An 18,079-nucleotide genomic window follows, 5' to 3' on the forward strand; every position below is an offset into this window, starting at 1 on the left:
TACAAACACGCATAAATAGCATTAAAAAACTACAAACATGGCAGATATACGCGACCGATGGACAGGTAGAGAAAGGGATTTGAGTGATAAATAATCAATGTCTAACCTGATGAAAAAATATTTATTTAATGTTATCCACGTTATATTTCATCTGCAGCAACAATGTGAACTTTTATACGTTTGGTGTTTAACTTTGAAATGCATCATGCAAACACTTGAGTTCTTGGCATGAAAGACCCGCGATGTGCTTCTTTATTTCTCTCCAATACGGTAGGAAATCAAATTAAACGAAAAGTGGATGATGTTGACTGTGACAAGACGACCGACAGGGCAGTTTAAACAGTTACAGGATGCACGTAACTAAGCAACAGAGCGTCCGTTAAAGACACAGCCATGACGAAGTAGTATGTCCCAAAGCTTGCCTACTATTCTGCTACATACTCAAAAGTATGTACTTTTTCTTCACAAAAAGAGTACATACTTTCAGGGCATAGTATAAGTAGGCGAATTGGGACGAGGCATTTATGCTTTTGAAATGCACTCGCGGTACTTTGATGTAATACACAGATCGGTTTACACGGTGCCGATGCATCTCGAACAAGACTATTTTTAAAAGCCGTCGGAGAACATGTAAATGAACAACATTAACACAACAATTAATGGTTGACAATAGATCAGCTCTCTGCTTCCGTCAAATGTTGCTGATGCAGAGGGTTCTGCTCCCTGCCAGTGGAAACACGAGCTGGTTCTGAACGAGTGCCATTTTTGGGCGAGCACCAGTTCCAGCTCTGGCACCAGCCCCAGTGTAAAAGCAGTAAATGACGCAGTGGAGCCACTAAGCATGGCCCCTCCCCTAACAATATAATAACTAGAGCGCATTAGCATCAGTGGTTCGCCCGCTCATATATAGCGATTTACTGTCATTACCGTCAGCTAGCAATATACCTTTGTCACGTAAATGCATATTACCTAGTTGTGATAATTTACAAAACAGCTCGGCCTCCTTGTTTAAATTTATTTGTATTTGACAGTTGAGGGAGGCAGCAGCTTCCCCACGAGTGGGCTAATAAAAAATTCAGTACCAACAGCGCCAACAACGGTTGTTGTCCGCGAGTACTGCTTCTTTTTTAATAACGTTTTATTTACTTGGTGTTTTTTTTTATCAAATTTGGCTGGGTGGTTAGTAACACATTTTTATGTGGCGTCACAAACTTGTAACACACATTAAATATTGCTTTACATAGACTCAGTCTAATGTATGATGTCCTGTGTGTGTGTGTTTGTGCCAATGGCAATGACAGTAATAGGAGACAGAAGCACTCAGCTGTTGCTGGACCTCATGTGTCATCCAGCACAAAGAATAGTAAACAAAAAAGAACATCTGCATGTTTAAGCACAAAACTAAGCAAAGAGCATATCCGCATGCAATACACTTACCTGAGTTTGTGTTATATTAATGCTCTGTATGTGGGGAAATATCAGAACGCTATCTTTTCTATGGACGTCCTTGACTGATCCCCCCTGGACACCAACCCCAAAAACCTGGCAGAGAGAGAGAGATACAAAACACATTTCAAAGACTGTTGTCAACATTGATAATAATATATCTTAATGTTAGAATGTTCTGTTTCTGAAGGATCATGTGACACTGAAGACTGGAGTAATGACTACTGAAAATTCAGCTTTGCCATTGCAGAAATAAATGGCATTTTAAAAAACATAGTAAATATATAGAAAAAAAAGAAAACATTTATATAAAATTGTACACTATTACTGTTTTTACTGTATTTTTGATCAAGTGAATACAGCTTTCGTACCAGACAAAAAACAACTTTTGAAAGGTAATGCGATAAAACAAAAAAACAAAAAATTAGTAGGTGTTTCTAAACTTTGGGCTGGTAGTGTAGACTTAAAGACTTTGTTTCCTCATACATGAGGTAGTTTGATACAGTGGTGTTACAGGTTTTATCAGGTCACCAGAAACTTACTCACAGTGAAAACAGAAGAAAACATACTTTACATGACCTGAATACTAATATATATGTCAAAGTAGATTACTTTGGTGATTAAAGTGAATTTGTTCGATGACAGTCATCCAGTATCACACTATTTCGACTATTGCAAAAGATTTAAACCTGTTACTCATCACTATGTACAGTAATATACATAACTGCCCTACATTTCCAGAAAGAGACAGTGTGACCTTGATTCAGTTAACAACAGTTAAAAAAACAACTGAAAGAGTGTTATGAACAAAGCAGGCAAAAAACACACAGAAATTTTGCAAGGCCGAGGTCTGGTCATGAATATTACATTTGTCTTGTAATATGTACTTTGGTTGAGGAAAAAAAAATCTTAAATGATTGCTAACCGTGGGAATACCATTTACCATTGTCATTTTATGCAGCTTTTGACAGCTTTTGTACTGCTGCCAAGCTAAATAAACCCCTTTTAAATATGAATCTCTCCCGCGTCTCCTTAGTATGCCCCCGAGTAAAAATATGTCTCTATGAAACCTCTTAAGTGAAAGAATGACTGTGTAATAGTATAATTCTATAAAACTTGCCTGGTATGATATCACCCCATGGTTTGATGTGTTAATAAATAAAGAGATTTCTTCATTGCCCTCCACCGTGGGGAGGAAAATTATTTTAAAAGATGTTCTCCCTCTGGGCGGAATCGCCTGTAAAGCAAAAATCAAAACAAAAAAACACTATGCAAGAAACTGAACGACACGGAACGCTGGATTACATTAATATGGGACAATGAGAGTGATTAAACTGATGTAGAGGAACAGAGAAAGCAGCCCAAATGGGAAACGAGGTGCAAACTTACCCTTCTGTGGAAGGAAGGCATGTGAAAATGTCTGCTGGATGTAAACACAGAGAGCAGAGAGACTGGGAGCTCTGGGCTGGGGTTGTGGATATATACGGTTTCAGCTCTTGGCAGCCCCACCGGCCTGCAAAATGACAGCGAGAAATACAGCATTTCAGACTCCAAAATCATTTTCATCAGAATGTTTTTGTTAAAGCATGTCACTGTGAATGCAACCACTGTGAAACGGAAAAACTGATCTAAATGACTGATATATCAGGGAATGCTATGGTTTTATGAGCATTCATTGCCTTTAAACATAACCATACTCAAATGGAGATCGTTTATTTCAGTCTCCCGACTAAAAATGCAGACTTTCAAAGTGCACACTTCCTCAAAGCATCACAGTGTTACAAGACTTGAGCAAAGATGAAAGTAAATGTCACTCAAAGCCACATACGTCTATTAAAAGACTCGAGTTGACCTTTCAAAGCTGATTCTAACCACAGAAAGCTTAGCAGTTCAGATCTTTATGTTATGATGTTCCTGTGGTCAAAAGTCAGCTTTGAAAGAGGTGCGTGAATATCAGCATGTAAAACACGGCAGCCAATAAAAACGCCTGCAGATCCTTTGCACCATTTAAACCAATACTGAATCTCAAGTGTTCATGTGACAGACTAGGCACACTACATCTTCAGTTACTAAAACTTAACACTCCTAATGGACAGACTAAGTTTATTGACTTGTAAACTTCAGTCATCAGTTCTTCATTATCTGGTCTCTTGATAAATTAAATAAGAACCGAGTTGACGGCGATGCGGAATGAGTTCGCTTCTCACATGTCAGTTGTTCAGTCGCTATGTTCTAAACTGGATCTTCTTACAGGGGAGATGAGAGAACAAAAGCAAGTTGTTGCAGATCATGATAGGCGCGTTGCCGCGCACGAGCAACAGGTTGTGGACTTACAGGATCGCAATAGGTGCAGCAATCTGCATCTGGTTGGATTGCCTGAAGGTTCTGAAAAGGACGACCCTATGGGCTTTTTGAAAAGATCGCTACCGACGTGGCTCCCGTCTCTGGCGGGCAAAGAGATTGAAGTGGAGCGAGCGCATCGCGTGTACACAAGGCTCTCCTCAGATGGCGCTAAACCATGGGTTTTCATCTTTAAACTGCTGCGGTACACGGACAGGGAGCTCATTCTTGCGGGTCGCCAGATTGCATGCCCCGGTGAAAACTTCAGACAGAGCAACGCTGTCTTTCTTTCCAGATTTTTCTCCGGTCACCGCAAAAAGAAGTGCATTTGCGCCAATTAGGAAGGAGATGAGAGACGCTGGCATCCAGAATTTTCTCCTTTATCCTGCAACGCTGAAGGTCATTCTCAATCAAGGTGAACCGAAAATGCTATATTCCCCATAAGAAGCAAGAGTTGTTCTCAGATCCCTTTCATCCACCAACTCTCAGTGAACTTCAGCTGGACATTTGCTGTCTAATCGGAGAAGAGATGCTCTAAATGGTTAGGTGACTTTCACTGTTCACTTCTTAATTCATTATTCATTGTGCATACATTATCACTTACTGATTATGATATTTTATTTTAGTTGTATTCTTTATCTCTCTTTTCTTTCCATCTTTTTTTTTTTTTTAAATAGAAATACTACTTAGTCAATGTGTGACTATGGGGCCAATGTTGGTGCTACAGTAATGTGCAGGTTTTTATTGACGCCACGGACCACATTAAGGGGTGCTGGCAGATCAAGGTTTGTTCTTGGTTTGATCTGCCATAGTTCATGGGAATGTGTTTATATTTTTTTGAATGGTAACGGGGAGGGTGGGGGGTGGTTTAATGGTAGACTCAACTGGTTTTATTTTCAAACTTGTATTGAGTCTTATTATGCAGTAATTCTGTTTGATACTTATGACTGACCTTAATATTCTTGAGTTGTAATATTAATGGGCTAAATGGCCCTCACAAACGTACAGGTTTTCTGGATTTTTTGCGAAGAAGAAAAATTGATATAGTGTTAGTTCAAGAATCCCATTTGAAAGAGGAGGATATACACAGGTGTAATAATACATTTTATGAAGTGGTATCTCACTCATCTTCGGATACTAAAACCAAGAGCGTCCTAATATTGGTGCGGAGGACTTTAAATATGACTATTTTAGATAAAGGTTGTGATACAGATGGTAGAATAACATATAAAAACAATAGTGGAGAATAGGAATATTGTATTTCTCTCAGTTTATGCCCCTTGTACTTTTTTCTCTGTTTTGTCAACCTATCCCTTGAAGTTTTCAGATTTTGAAATCGTATTGGGTGCAGATATGAATTCTGTAATGTCGCATATCCTAGATAGATCTGGACCAAAGCAATCACACTCTCAAGCTTTGTGTTCTGACAAATTTCGGCAATGTGTAACTATCCATTGGTGGATAGTTGGCGTTTATTAAACCCTTCTGCTAAGTCTTTCACTTTCTTTTCTGCTACTCATAAATCCTATACACGAATTGACTATTTTAATTTCTACTTCTTTATCTTCAGCTGTTCATGATTATGATATATGTTCCTTATCTCTGTCAGATCATGATGGAAATTTGTGCAGATTATCTTTCATCCCTCTGCCATCTCGTGCCACTAAATGGCGATTTAACCCTAAATTGTTACAGGATGAAAATTTTTGCAGTCAATTCAGAAATAAATTTGCTGAGTTTATTGAAATTAACCAAGGTTCAGTGGATGATCCTCGAACACTTTGGAATGCAGTTAAAGGGTTTACAAGGAATAACTCAATTTCATATGCCTCTTTCCTTTTTCCAGGAAAGAGGCATATGAAAAAAACATGAAAAAAACCGACACAAAGATAGTTGAACTGGAATCACAGCTCCAGAATCTGACTAGAGATAATCAGCGTTGTTTCTAAGACAATACACTCAGTAAAATCATGGCGGTTAGGTCTGAACTCAATTCATTACTGAGATCCAGGGCAGAATTCCTGATCCAAAGATCCAGGCAGAATTATTATTTTCAAGGGAGTAGACCAAGCCACCTTTTAGCACTAAGATTACGCAACAGTGAAAAGTTTGCTAATATTTGGGCTCATTATGACAGACCAAAAAGACATTAATATTGCCTTTTTACTCTAACCTCTATACTTCTTCTGCTGATGGTGACCCTGACTCATTTGCATCTTTTCTGTCCAACCTTGATTTACCCAGGCTGTCAGATTCAGATTTGGAAAACCTGGCTGAACCGATCACTCTTCAGGAGCTGGAGTCAGCAATTCGATCTATGAACAAGGGGAAATCCCCAGGCATAGATGGCATTCCAATTAAATTGTATACTACTTTTTGGTCGGTTTAGGCCCCCTCAACTTTGATGTGATACATTTTTCAGTTACTCGAGGCTCATTTCACCCATCTATTAATATAGCTGTTATTTCTCTCGTTAAAAAAAAAGAAAGATCCGACTTCCTGTTCTAGTTACTGGCCACTTTCTTTGATTCCATCTCGTCGTCTAGAGAAATGTATTAATAAGCTTGTTCAGGGTTCCTCAAATCTTTCCCTGGAGATCCAATCTGCTGCAGAGTTTAATCTCTGTAATCTCTGTTCCCAAGGAGTTTTAGGCACGTTTTTGCATTTTTTTGGGGGAGTGCCCCTCTCTCTCACCTTTTTGGACTCCGCTCTCACAGGACCTATCATATTTGTTGGGTACTGAGATATGTTTGACTCCGCGCCATTTTTTTCATGAATGACTTTTGGGACTTCACCTTGTCCGTCCAACAAAGATCTTTACTTTTAGCTGCTCTCACAGCAGCGAAATAATTGCTTGTCAAGAAAAGTAGAATTTAGTTTGTCATTTCTGTAAAAAATTAATCTTGATGCATCACAGAAAAAAATATTTCAGTTCAATTAAAAATGTTACAATGGCATTACTTAGAAATATTATGGCATAAATAATAATAATAATAAAAACAACAACAACAATTACTATCATTATTAATGTAGGATACAATATTAATTAAAATAAACATACAGTAACAAATACAAATAAATAAAAATGAAGATTATTATTGTTTTGTTATATGATCATTTAGTTTCTTGAATCAAAAAGAAGAACTTAAGAACTGAAACTCTTAAAAAAATAGATGTGTATTGGTTATTACTCATAAAAAGGTAGAACTGGGCAATCTCTTGTTGGCAAAAGGGTCCCAAATTTGCAAGCAGAAGTAAAATAAAATGATGCAACACTGCCCAGCAATGTCAGTCCAGGTCGAAGCTGTTGTCTCTCTATGTGAGTCCCAGTGGAAGCAGTGATGGCAGAATGAGGGGTGTGTGTGAGTGTAAAGACAGATCATAACATGTGGATGGTGGTGCAGAAGCGCTGATGAAATTAGCTGCCAGATGCCTGTTTCTTTCTCTCTCCTGCAGAAAGGTTAAGCACTAGTGTGTTGCATCACTGCAGGAACATGTACCAGTAAAACAAGGTGTAGACTATTAGCTACCTGTGCATACATGTGCAGAGAAACATTATGTAATACACCAATACACACTGTGTATCTAGAGCAGCTCGTTTCAAAATATTTGTTTAAAAAAATATATATTAAAAATGCAATTATTTGGTTTGGCAACAATGGCTGATCTTTAGGCTTTATTTATGTGGAAATGGCTTATAAGATCATATTCAATATTTGTGTGGGGGAATAAGATATTATAAAAATATAATATGCATATTATATTATAATGTGTAAAAGATAAAACAGCAACATTTCTAACACTTTCAGAACACCTTAAAGCCATTTAGGCAATATTGTTTTTTTCTTTATTTGCATATGTAGCCTTGAGGTATTCCTGAGGTAACTACTTTCATGCTGTAATGTCTGCATTGTGTTACTGATTAAATATTGAAGTACACTTTTTTTTAAAGATAGAGCTTCCATCTCTAGTCACTCACATTTACAATGTTTTTATTGTACTTAAATACCAAAGAATCATGAATCAAATGGATCCTCTGTCAGCAAAGATTTACAGCCCTATTAAACATATAAAGCTGTCATGTTTTCAAAGCTTTCATAAATATTTAATATATATCGGATATTTGGGATTTTTTAAATATCATCATCAGACGATAAGTTTTTCTGTTAGAAGTGGGACTTTTATCTTGACAGCGCCTGAGCACACAGAGCTCCCATTCTCTGTCTTCATTAGATTACTGTCTCTGTTTAACAGCTCAAATAATAAATGCATACAAAAAATATTGTAGCTTATATACTACCAATATTCAGCAAACATGAATTATATCATTTAATATCATTTAAACAAAGCTTTGAATATCTAATAAACTTTCCATTTCACAAACCTTGAAGATTTCATCAAATCGATCTGTGAGAACTTCTGAAATTATGTGCAGTGAGCATTTGTAGCCCACCTAAAAATTTGTACCATAAAAAAAAAAAAAATAAATAAAAAAATAAATAATAATAATATCGGTCGACCACTATATATATATATATATATTATATATATGGAACCGTTTAAGCTACTGGTTATATAATAAATAATTACTTAAGCTATAATTATTTGAAATCCTATGTGTAGCACATTTAAACGCTAAATTTGCCATCTCATATTATAATGACTGCACACACCTTATCTCTACTTATGATTGACATGCATGCACACGCTCAAAGTATTTCAAGTTTAACAACAACATGAACATTTAAATACACACTTCATGTTAGGACAAGCCTTCTGCAAAACTGAAATGTTTGGATAATAAAAATATAACAGTAAAATGTAAATTATGTCCTGGCGAAAACTGATAGCTTGACAAAGGTCAATTGCTGGCAATTTAAACTCTTTGCATTTGAAAATGCAAGTGCTACTTCTTTACATGAGCGCCGTGAACTGCACTTTCTTATTTAAGGTGTGTACTGCGTATTTACTTTTTCTACATTTATGCCCTGATGAAATACCTTTCAAATGCATTGAACAGCACCAGCACTCTGCCAAAGCACTTGATGCAACAATGACCGCATGACATGCCCGTGACCTTTGAAGCTTTAGAAACTTTGATTTTTAACATAGAAATTTAATTTTCATTACTGTGAAGTTACTTCACTAATGAAGACAAAACCTAAAAAAGAAAAAAGCAGATTTAGTTTTTAAATAAATCACTATTTTCATTAATAATTATCAATTTTATCTATTAGTTGTTGCAGCTCTAAAATCACACTAAGAAAACCATCTGGCTCAGTGTCCAAATAAAAGGTCACAACCCCCAGTAATGCTCCCTCCAGCTGGGACTATCAGTATTGGAACAGACATCACAACTTTCCAACTCTTTATTTCTTAAGGTCAAACTGAAAGCAGTGCAGTCCACTCCAAACTCTGCCACTGTTCACTGAATATAAATGAATATTCACATGTGCAAAACGCATTATTTTTCTGTAACAAAGTAGCACAACATGGTTTGAACACTCCTTGCCACTCTTTCACGTCTGTTACTCCATTTCACTCCACTCGCAGAGTAAATCTCATATAAAGATTATATGCTGTTTATTGCTACATTCATCACATGATCTAAAAAAGCAATTTACAGCAATGCTGCTGCAGACGTACACAAATAAATTGCACTTACAAATGCACCTTTTGGTCAAAATGAAAATTTGCTGAGTAAGTACTAATACATAAACAACACACACAAAAAAATCTGTCCACATTTGAACTTGAACACTTACATGTCATTGTTTATATCATGTGACTTCTTTTAAATATATTAGTATGGTTTGAAATGAAATGAGTTTATAAGCCTATTATGGAGATATAAGATCATATATACACATACAGTATGTGCTGATATTGAGGGTGTATAAAATAAAATACTTACTGTGGTCCGAAATCCAGTGTGGGCGGCTGAAACAGGAGCTGTCTCCCACTATCCTGCACATAAAACGAGGAGCTGAGGAGAAAAGAGAGAAATACATGTGAACGTCAGGCAGATTGAAGCTTTTTACAAGAAAAAGTGCTTTAAAAATACTGAGCAAGAGAATCAAAACCACCAGAGAGGTTTTGCTCCTCTCTGGGGAAGAAGAGAAACTTTGTATGATGTGCTACATAGTGTATATACATGAACAAATCAAAACATATGACTACTGTGTAGTTTTATGCAATGAAGCACTTTAAAGTCCATTTGAGTTAACTGAAGATCTCAGGATGTAATATGAATCCTGATTTCAATCTGCATTAAAAACTCATTTTGTTGTTCTGTGCCTGGACTTTGTCCTGAGATAACATTTCACTGGTTTGAAAAGGCAAAAGGGAACTGACTTTAATCACACAAATGTCATCTTTTCACATGCATGAATGTTAATAAACCACAAACAGAGCAAGTTTGTTGGCAGTCTTTAGGGAATGACTTCATTGTTCTGCATAATACACTTAAGATGCATGAGAATATCATCTTATTTTATATGAACATTAGAAACAGACTGAGAAAAGCTAAATGAACTTCCACCTGTTATGAAGTGAACTCAACAAAAACACTGAACTAAGTTATAAGGCTGCAAAATTCAGAAACCATGTAACAAACACCAGAGAATCATAATGTAATACAAAACATAACGTGTGCAAAATGGTAACAGGAAACTAAAAAAAACAGGAAGTTAAAGTGGGCAGCAGGGCAAAGCAGACCAAATCATAAACGCCTCATTTTATACTCTCCTAATGCTTTAATAAACTGCTTGTTTCTCTGAAAACACCAACTTAAAAACTAAGCTCAGAATCGATTCCTCAGAACCGTGATGCATTCGGGGGGGAAATACAAAAAAAAAAACAAAAAAAACTGCAGAATCGATTTATCAATCGCACCCCTGTTATTGATACATCTGATTGTATCATAAAATGAAAGAGAGCATTACGCAATGTATATAGAGCAATGATGCAAATATTCACTTCGCTTTTGGTGTGCACACACCATCAAGCTGTTGCGGCATGGCGTGATGTGACATCTGTTGCATCTTGTGTAGACTATGTCAGTTTGTTATATTGTAACCATCCGAAATGTATGCGACAACTCACTTTTTTTATTAATAAAATGCCAACCCCCCCCCAATTATCGCTTAATTCTTTATTAGCGAAATATACACACCATCTCTTCTGCTGCCATACGGAAGTCATACGCACATTCATGACTTCAAAACTTGTGAATGTGATGTGAATCAGCATGTTGTGAAGTGTGATGTAAGCGCATTGTGAAAGTTGTAAGAAAAGTGCATCACTTCTCACCATGGTCATACGCTTAAAAAGTTTAAACAATTCGTATCTTTCTGACACACCTATCGTTTCACTTCAGACAACATTCATCAACCAGGGTTGTAAGGATTAGGGCCAACTTTGAGGGTTCCACCCATTTGCCTTATATGGACTCGCACAGATGGATTAATAAAAAAAAAAAACCTTTTCTGTTTTTGTCCCATAGAAGACAGACGTACGAATCTTGGACGAAATGCAAATTAATGTAATATTTTACTGAATATGCCATTAACCGTCAAAAACCAAAGCTCTAGAGGGTTCCAGCGAGTAGAAGAGACCATCAATTGAGTCGTGGGGGAATTCTTCCTCTCTAAACACTGTCAGTGGCTTGTCCAGGCTTTCAACAGCTAGGACCTCTGACATGAAGACACATATCAGTGGCCTTCATAACTGATTACCAACAGAAAGAGGAGAGCTCGAGGTATGAATCACTTCTGTAACAGTTACAGGAAAGAACATATGAAACAAACCAACAATACTTCTATGAAAACTTCTAAGCCTCAGAGAACATGTTTATAGCTTTGAACAGCTTTCAAAGTTCTCCATAAAAGGGAAATGAACAAAGTAGATTGAACATAGAGAAGCTGGAAGAGCATCAAATATGCACTGACTTTCAAAAAGTAAAATTGGTTACAGGTTTCTGTCTGGCCATTATCACACTGGTAAAACAAGCTATTCATGTTGTTAAACTTCATGGCAGTCACCCCAATCTAAATAATTCTGGACTACACCGAATTCAAGTCCCTCGGTCAGCTATGACTGAGCGAGTTTATAAAAAGACACGGGGTAGATTTGATACTGGGTCCAACAGCCGGCTATGTTATCAAATGGCTACCGGTGGGTGGTGAGCACAGCTATAGAAGTGTTCCAGAACATCCAATGATTCTGTCAAAAAAATGATAACAAAAGCTCAATTATACCCTTAACGTATAGTATGCCTAGAGGAAAACAAAACCTGTGTGTACTGACCCCAAGAGTTAATAAAGAATCAGGAAACAGCATGGCGGCTGTCTTTCACCTGTACTGGTGTGAGTGGGAGCAATGTCTGAATCACTGAACTGCATGAACATCAGATTATCAACTATCAAGTTAAAAATCAAGGCACCTGTGGGTATACATCCCGTCTATGGTGAAACAGGAACTACAGAGTAAGAGATTCAGGTGAGCTTATTTTAGTTCTGTGTAAATTAAATGCACTTTGTTATTGGTCACGCCACTCTGTTATGGGTGGGAACTGAGAACCGGTTATTATAACAAAGCATAAACTGTTCTCGCAAAATATGAATGAGACAATGAGTGCAACCAATTAAGTATGAAATTACTCTTTTAGTGAATCAAAGACATACAGTTTACAACTTTGTTGCATTTAAGCTTTCAAGACTTCACTTGGTGTGGTTACTGACTGATAACATATAGTTAAGATACAAAAACACTATCATTCAAAAGTTTGTGTAAGATGTTTTAAATGTTTTAAAAGTCTCCTTTGCTTATAAAGGCTGCATTTAATTAGTCCAATAAAAACTGTAAAAACAGTACAGTAAAAGATTACAATTTAAAAACCCTGTTTTCTAATTAATTAGAAATGTAATTTATTCAAAGCTAGCCATTACTCCATTCTTTGGTGTCACTTAATCCTATAGAAATCATTCTAAATGTTGGACGTGACGAGCAAGAAACATTATAATCAATGTTGAAAACATTTGTGCTGTGTAATATTTTTATGTAAACTGTACTTATATTTTTTTCTAACATCCACTACAGTTAAAACGTATATGAAATGCTACCACACTTTAGTACTTTAATTTAGTGTACAAAATTCAGGTTTACAACCTTTCTTTAAAGCTAACTATTGACATTTCTCACACTACGCATCACTTTGCTGGCAGTAGCATCACTTCCCATCACAGAAGAAAAAAATACTGCTGTTTGAAATAGAGTTTAGTGTTCATTTCCTGTGTGTACTGAAACAGGAAGTTGTAGGTCATTTGAATAATGCAGGGGTTAGGAGTGTAGAAATGATACTTAGTAGCTGATCGGAGTTCAGCTTCATGTTTCAATGTTTAAGCCTTTTGTACTGTACAGCAGTGTGCATATTATGGCCTGCTGATGAGCAGAGAGAGGAGCCAACAGCCTCACCGCATTCAAAGAGTATGCAAAAAAAAAGAAAAAAGTAGGATATTCAAATAAATGACAATGACAAATAATCAATGTCACCCAATTCATTATTCACCAAAACCTGTATGAATTTCTTTAATTTGCGAAACACAAAAGAGGATATTTTGAAGAACGTGAGTAATCAAACAGTTGATGGTTCCCAAATTATTTTGTCATGTTCAAAATATCTTGTTCTGTGTTCAGAAGAAGAAAATTATACAGGTTTGGAACAACTTGAGAGTCACTAAATGGTAACAATGTTCATTTTTGGTTGGACCATCCCTTTAAGCAGAAAGAAAAACGCAGTTCAATCAACACTGTATTCTGAACATCTGTACACTGCAATACACAATACACTGTATTGTGATCCTTCTTGTTTTGGATGCTTTACAAGTAAAATATCTGTTCAAATGGATTCTTGACTTTTCTCTTGATGCTTCAGCAGTGTGTTTTTGGTTATTCATTGTCCCGTGAAGAGCAGACACGAGTGCCTGCTGGTATTTGTATATACACTGTTGCTCGAGGTGCACCTGTGAATGTCTTCAAGGAATATTCTGGGGTAGAAGCACCTTAAGCTCTACTGACAGCATGTGATCACTCCAGAAAACTATTTCAGCAGTTTGTGAAAACAATACCTCACTTTTGTGCCAATTACTGAGGTTTTAAGAATAAAATTGTGGTACAACCTGAGAAGTTAACACTATTTTATACAACAATAATCAAATAAGTGCTGTAATCTATATTTGTATAAATTATATTTGTATAGAGGTTAATCTTTTTCCCATCTCGCCATAAAAATATCTTCAAAATAAATCTTGGCTTTGTTGCTTTTTAAGATATAAGCAAAACCATTCATCATTAAATTTATACTAAATCCATCAATAAATTCATTGACATTTTGTCACCATTTTTGATGTACTCTGACCTTGGTGGTTTGTCAGAGTCAACAATTTCAAGGGAAGCAATACATTTTAACCAAAATTCAGCAAATATAAGACAGCATTCCACCAATCAAATAACAGATGGCAAAATCCAAACACGATTATATGAACAAAATGGAAATGATCAGCTCGGTTTTCAATAGAGCTAATTTTGATTTTGCACAGCTTTGTGACAGGTGACTACGGTTACTGGTTACTACACAACAGTCGGTCACATGACAGGAGCAATAAACACACAAGCAATAAATGTGTTGCCATTAATTGGTGTCAACGTGGCACATCGTGGTTGCCAAAACAAACACAGAAACACAACCATTCTTCCACAATTCAACTAAGAAAAAAAGAAAAGCGCAATAAGCACATGGTGAAGAATGGCAAATTTGTTTTTGACATTTTTTGTTGTTCTTTTTCCAGTGAAACTCTCAATAACACAAGTACACTGCCCTAAATATTTGTGCAAGATCTAGAAGAAATACTGTGGAATGTTTTGGGCTTAATGGAATGTCGTTGATGCCAGAGCTAAAGCTATTTGTGGTGTTGGCAGAGGGCAGGGGAAGAGATAAGAGGGCGTAGCACAGCAGGAGGTGTGAAAATTAGCACTAGCGACCAGAGAGAGAGAGAACTGCAGAACATACTATACAGTATGGCTATCTTTATATTGCCACTTCAGGAAGCTATTATGCCACATTCACAGATGAGAGTCCACTCAGTGTCAATGAGACAATTGACAGCCTTTGTTGCAAAAAAATATAAATAAAAATAAATTGGTGTAGGATATTCTTGGAAACAATTTTCACTCAAACTGCTATAAAATTTCACTAATAAATTCAAAATATGGCAAGTAACACTGAATTAAGCGTACAATTTTGAAGTAAAAAGACTGAACTGATGAACTGTACTCTGTCCCCAGGAACTTACAATGCAAGCAAACAGGCCAGATGTTGGAGGGTTTCAAGTTGTGATAGATCTTTTCCTCCATACTGTGACGTACATCCAAGTGTAGAAGATTTTTGGGAAAAACAAAACACCGTACAGAGACTTGGTTCCACACGGCAGTTGTTTGTTGGATTTTGTGATATGGACCCAAAAATGGAGCCCAGAATCTGTCATTTTATGACATTTTGATTAACCATCACAAAGTCAAGGGAAAAAAAAAAGAAAGAAATATATGCACAGATTAAATGTTATGTCACAAATCACAATAAGACTTTATTTCATGCCAACTTTAAATGCAGAAACGTAAAGCTTACTAACATTAGTTCTTCTGTTGCATATTATTTGAGCTCAACAACTGTTCTCTTGTAGGTGTTTGTTGTTGCAGCCATGATCAAAGTCAGATATTGTGATTTTCAGAGTTTTAGGGAGAAGCTACTGTAGGTAGGCATGAAACAACAACACTAGTATAAAAATATTCCTGGACATATTTCAAATCAAGTTCTTCTAAGTTCCCCAACAGGCTCCTACAACTCAGGATGTGCATGAGTAACTGATTGAGGTTGGGCACAAATACAGCAAACTTATGATTATCTTATTTTTATTGTTTCATGTTTTTTTAAAAAAATGCATACCACTCATTTTATGACTTTTTTTAATCTTCCTTTAGATTAATTGGCTGAGTTCTCATAAAACCCTTTCACTACATTTAAAAATTAACAATACAGGTTATGAAGTGCAGTCACAATCACTTCCCCTAACTATGAAAGATTTATGCAATAAAGAACAAATGTTCTCACATGAGCTGGCCTTTACTTGTGTGATAAACATCGTGAAACATCCTGAAAGCACTGTAAGAAGTGCTAAAATTTCAAATCTTAGAACATAGATTTGAAATACGGGACAGATCGAGAAAAATCTAAAATTAGGCAAGAGTATACAGGTCCTTTTCAAAAAATTAGCATATTGAGATAAAGTTCATTATTTTCTGTAATGTACTGATAAACATTAGACTTTCATATATTTTAGATTCATTACAACACAACTGAAGTAGTTCAAGCCTTTTATCGTTTTAATATTGATGATTTTGGCATACAGCTCATGAAAACCCAAAATTCCTATCTCAAAAAATTAGCATATTTCATCCGACCAATAAAAGAAAAGTGTTTTTAATACAAAAAAAGTCAACCTTCAAATAATTATGTTCAGTTATGCACTCAATACTTGGTCGGGAATCCTTTTGCAGAAATGACTGCTTCAATGCGGCGTGGCATGGAGGCAATCAGCCTGTGGCACTGCTGAGGTGTTATGGAGGCCCAGGATGCTTCGATAGCGGCCTTAAGCTCATCCAGAGTGTTGGGTCTTGCGTCTCTCAACTTTCTCTTCACAACATCCCACAGATTCTCTATGGGGTTCAGGTCAGGAGAGTTGGCAGGCCAATTGAGCACAGTAATACCATGGCCAGTAAACCATTTACCAGTGGTTTTGGCACTGTGAGCAGGTGCCAGGTCGTGCTGAAAAATGAAATCTTCACCTCCATAAAGCTTTTCAGCAGATGGAAGCATGAAGTGCTCCAAAATCTCCTGATAGCTAGCTGCATTGACCCTGCCCTTGATAAAACACAGTGGACCAACACCAGCAGCTGACATGGCACCCCAGACCATCACTGACTGTGGGTACTTGACACTGGACTTCAGGCATTTTGGCATTTCCCTCTCCCAAGTCTTCCTCCAGACTCTGGCACCTTGATTTCCGAATGATATGCAAAATTTGCTTTCATCCGAAAAAAGTACTTTGGACCACTGAGCAACAGTCCAGTGCTGCTTCTCTGTTCAAAAGTGGCTTGACCTGGGGAATGCGGCACCTGTAGCCCATTTCCTGCACACGCCTGTACACGGTGGCTCTGGATGTTTCTACTCCAGACTCAGTCCACTGCTTCCGCAGGTCCCCCAAGGTCTGGAATCGGTCCTTCTCCACAATCTTCCTCAGGGTCCGGTCACCTCTTCTCGTTGTGCTGCGTTTTCTGCCACACTTTTTCCTTCCCACAGACTTCCCACTGAGGTGCCTTGATACAGCACTCTGGGAACAGCCTATTCGTTCAGAAATTTCTTTCTGTGTCTTACCCTCTTGCTTGAGGGTGTCAATGATGGCCTTCTGGACAGCAGTCAGGTCGGCAGTCTTACCCATGATTGCGGTTTTGAGTAATGAACCAGGCTGGGAGTTTTTAAAAGCCTCAGGAATCTTTTGCAGGTGTTTAGAGTTAATTAGTTGATTCAGATGATTAGGTTAATAGCTCGTTTAGAGAACCTTTTCATGATATGCTAATTTTTTGAGATAGGAATTTTGGGTTTTCATGAGCTGTATGCCAAAATCATCAATATTAAAACAATAAAAGGCTTGAACTACTTCAGTTGTGTTGTAATGAATCTAAAATATATGAAAGTCTAATGTTTATCAGTACATTACAGAAAATAATGAACTTTATCACAATATGCTAATTTTTTGAAAAGGACCTGTATTACACTAAAATGAAAAAAATGAAAAATCTAACGTCTGTACTTCATCGTGAACGTATACTTAATACTACAAATCATGATGTTGATCTTTTCACTTGAATCCAAAAACCCTGATTTAATATTTAGATGACTTGCAAAACATTGCTTCCTGAAATTCTGACAAAACTGCCTACATTTTTGTATTAATCTGTAAATCTGTAAATGGACATGGTAGTGTGAGATTTCCGCATCTAACAAATAGTTTGAAACATTATTTCCTGAACAGAATTTCCTTTTTTGTACAGAAACAGCCTTTCTACAAAATACATTTTACACATACTAAATGGATAATTTATCAGACGTTAAAGAACAGATTCAAAAGATATTGACAGGTTCTGGGACTCTAAATTGTAAAATTAAGCTAACAATGTG

The 18,079-nt window shown here is 36.7% G+C and overlaps 1 protein-coding gene across 5 annotated transcripts in view; it reads right to left on the reverse strand.

The window, feature by feature from the left end:
* LOC306873366 (transmembrane protein 131-like) overlaps positions 1 to 18,079 on the reverse strand; it is a 50,152-nt gene that overhangs the window by 23,024 nt on the left and 9,049 nt on the right. For all 5 annotated transcript variants that reach the window (XM_079422613.1, XM_079422612.1, XM_079422615.1 and 2 more), the window contains exons 4-7: positions 9,701 to 9,772; positions 2,836 to 2,959; positions 2,567 to 2,683; positions 1,438 to 1,542 (exon numbers count right to left, since the gene is read on the reverse strand). In XM_079422613.1, coding sequence (XP_079278739.1) covers positions 1,438 to 1,542; positions 2,567 to 2,683; positions 2,836 to 2,959; positions 9,701 to 9,772 — 418 coding nt within the window. The remainder of the gene's footprint in view (positions 1 to 1,437; positions 1,543 to 2,566; positions 2,684 to 2,835; positions 2,960 to 9,700; positions 9,773 to 18,079) is intronic.

This window comes from Barbus barbus (assembly GCF_936440315.1).
Source record: "Barbus barbus genome assembly, chromosome: 8".
Classification (NCBI taxonomy): domain Eukaryota; kingdom Metazoa; phylum Chordata; class Actinopteri; order Cypriniformes; family Cyprinidae; genus Barbus; species Barbus barbus.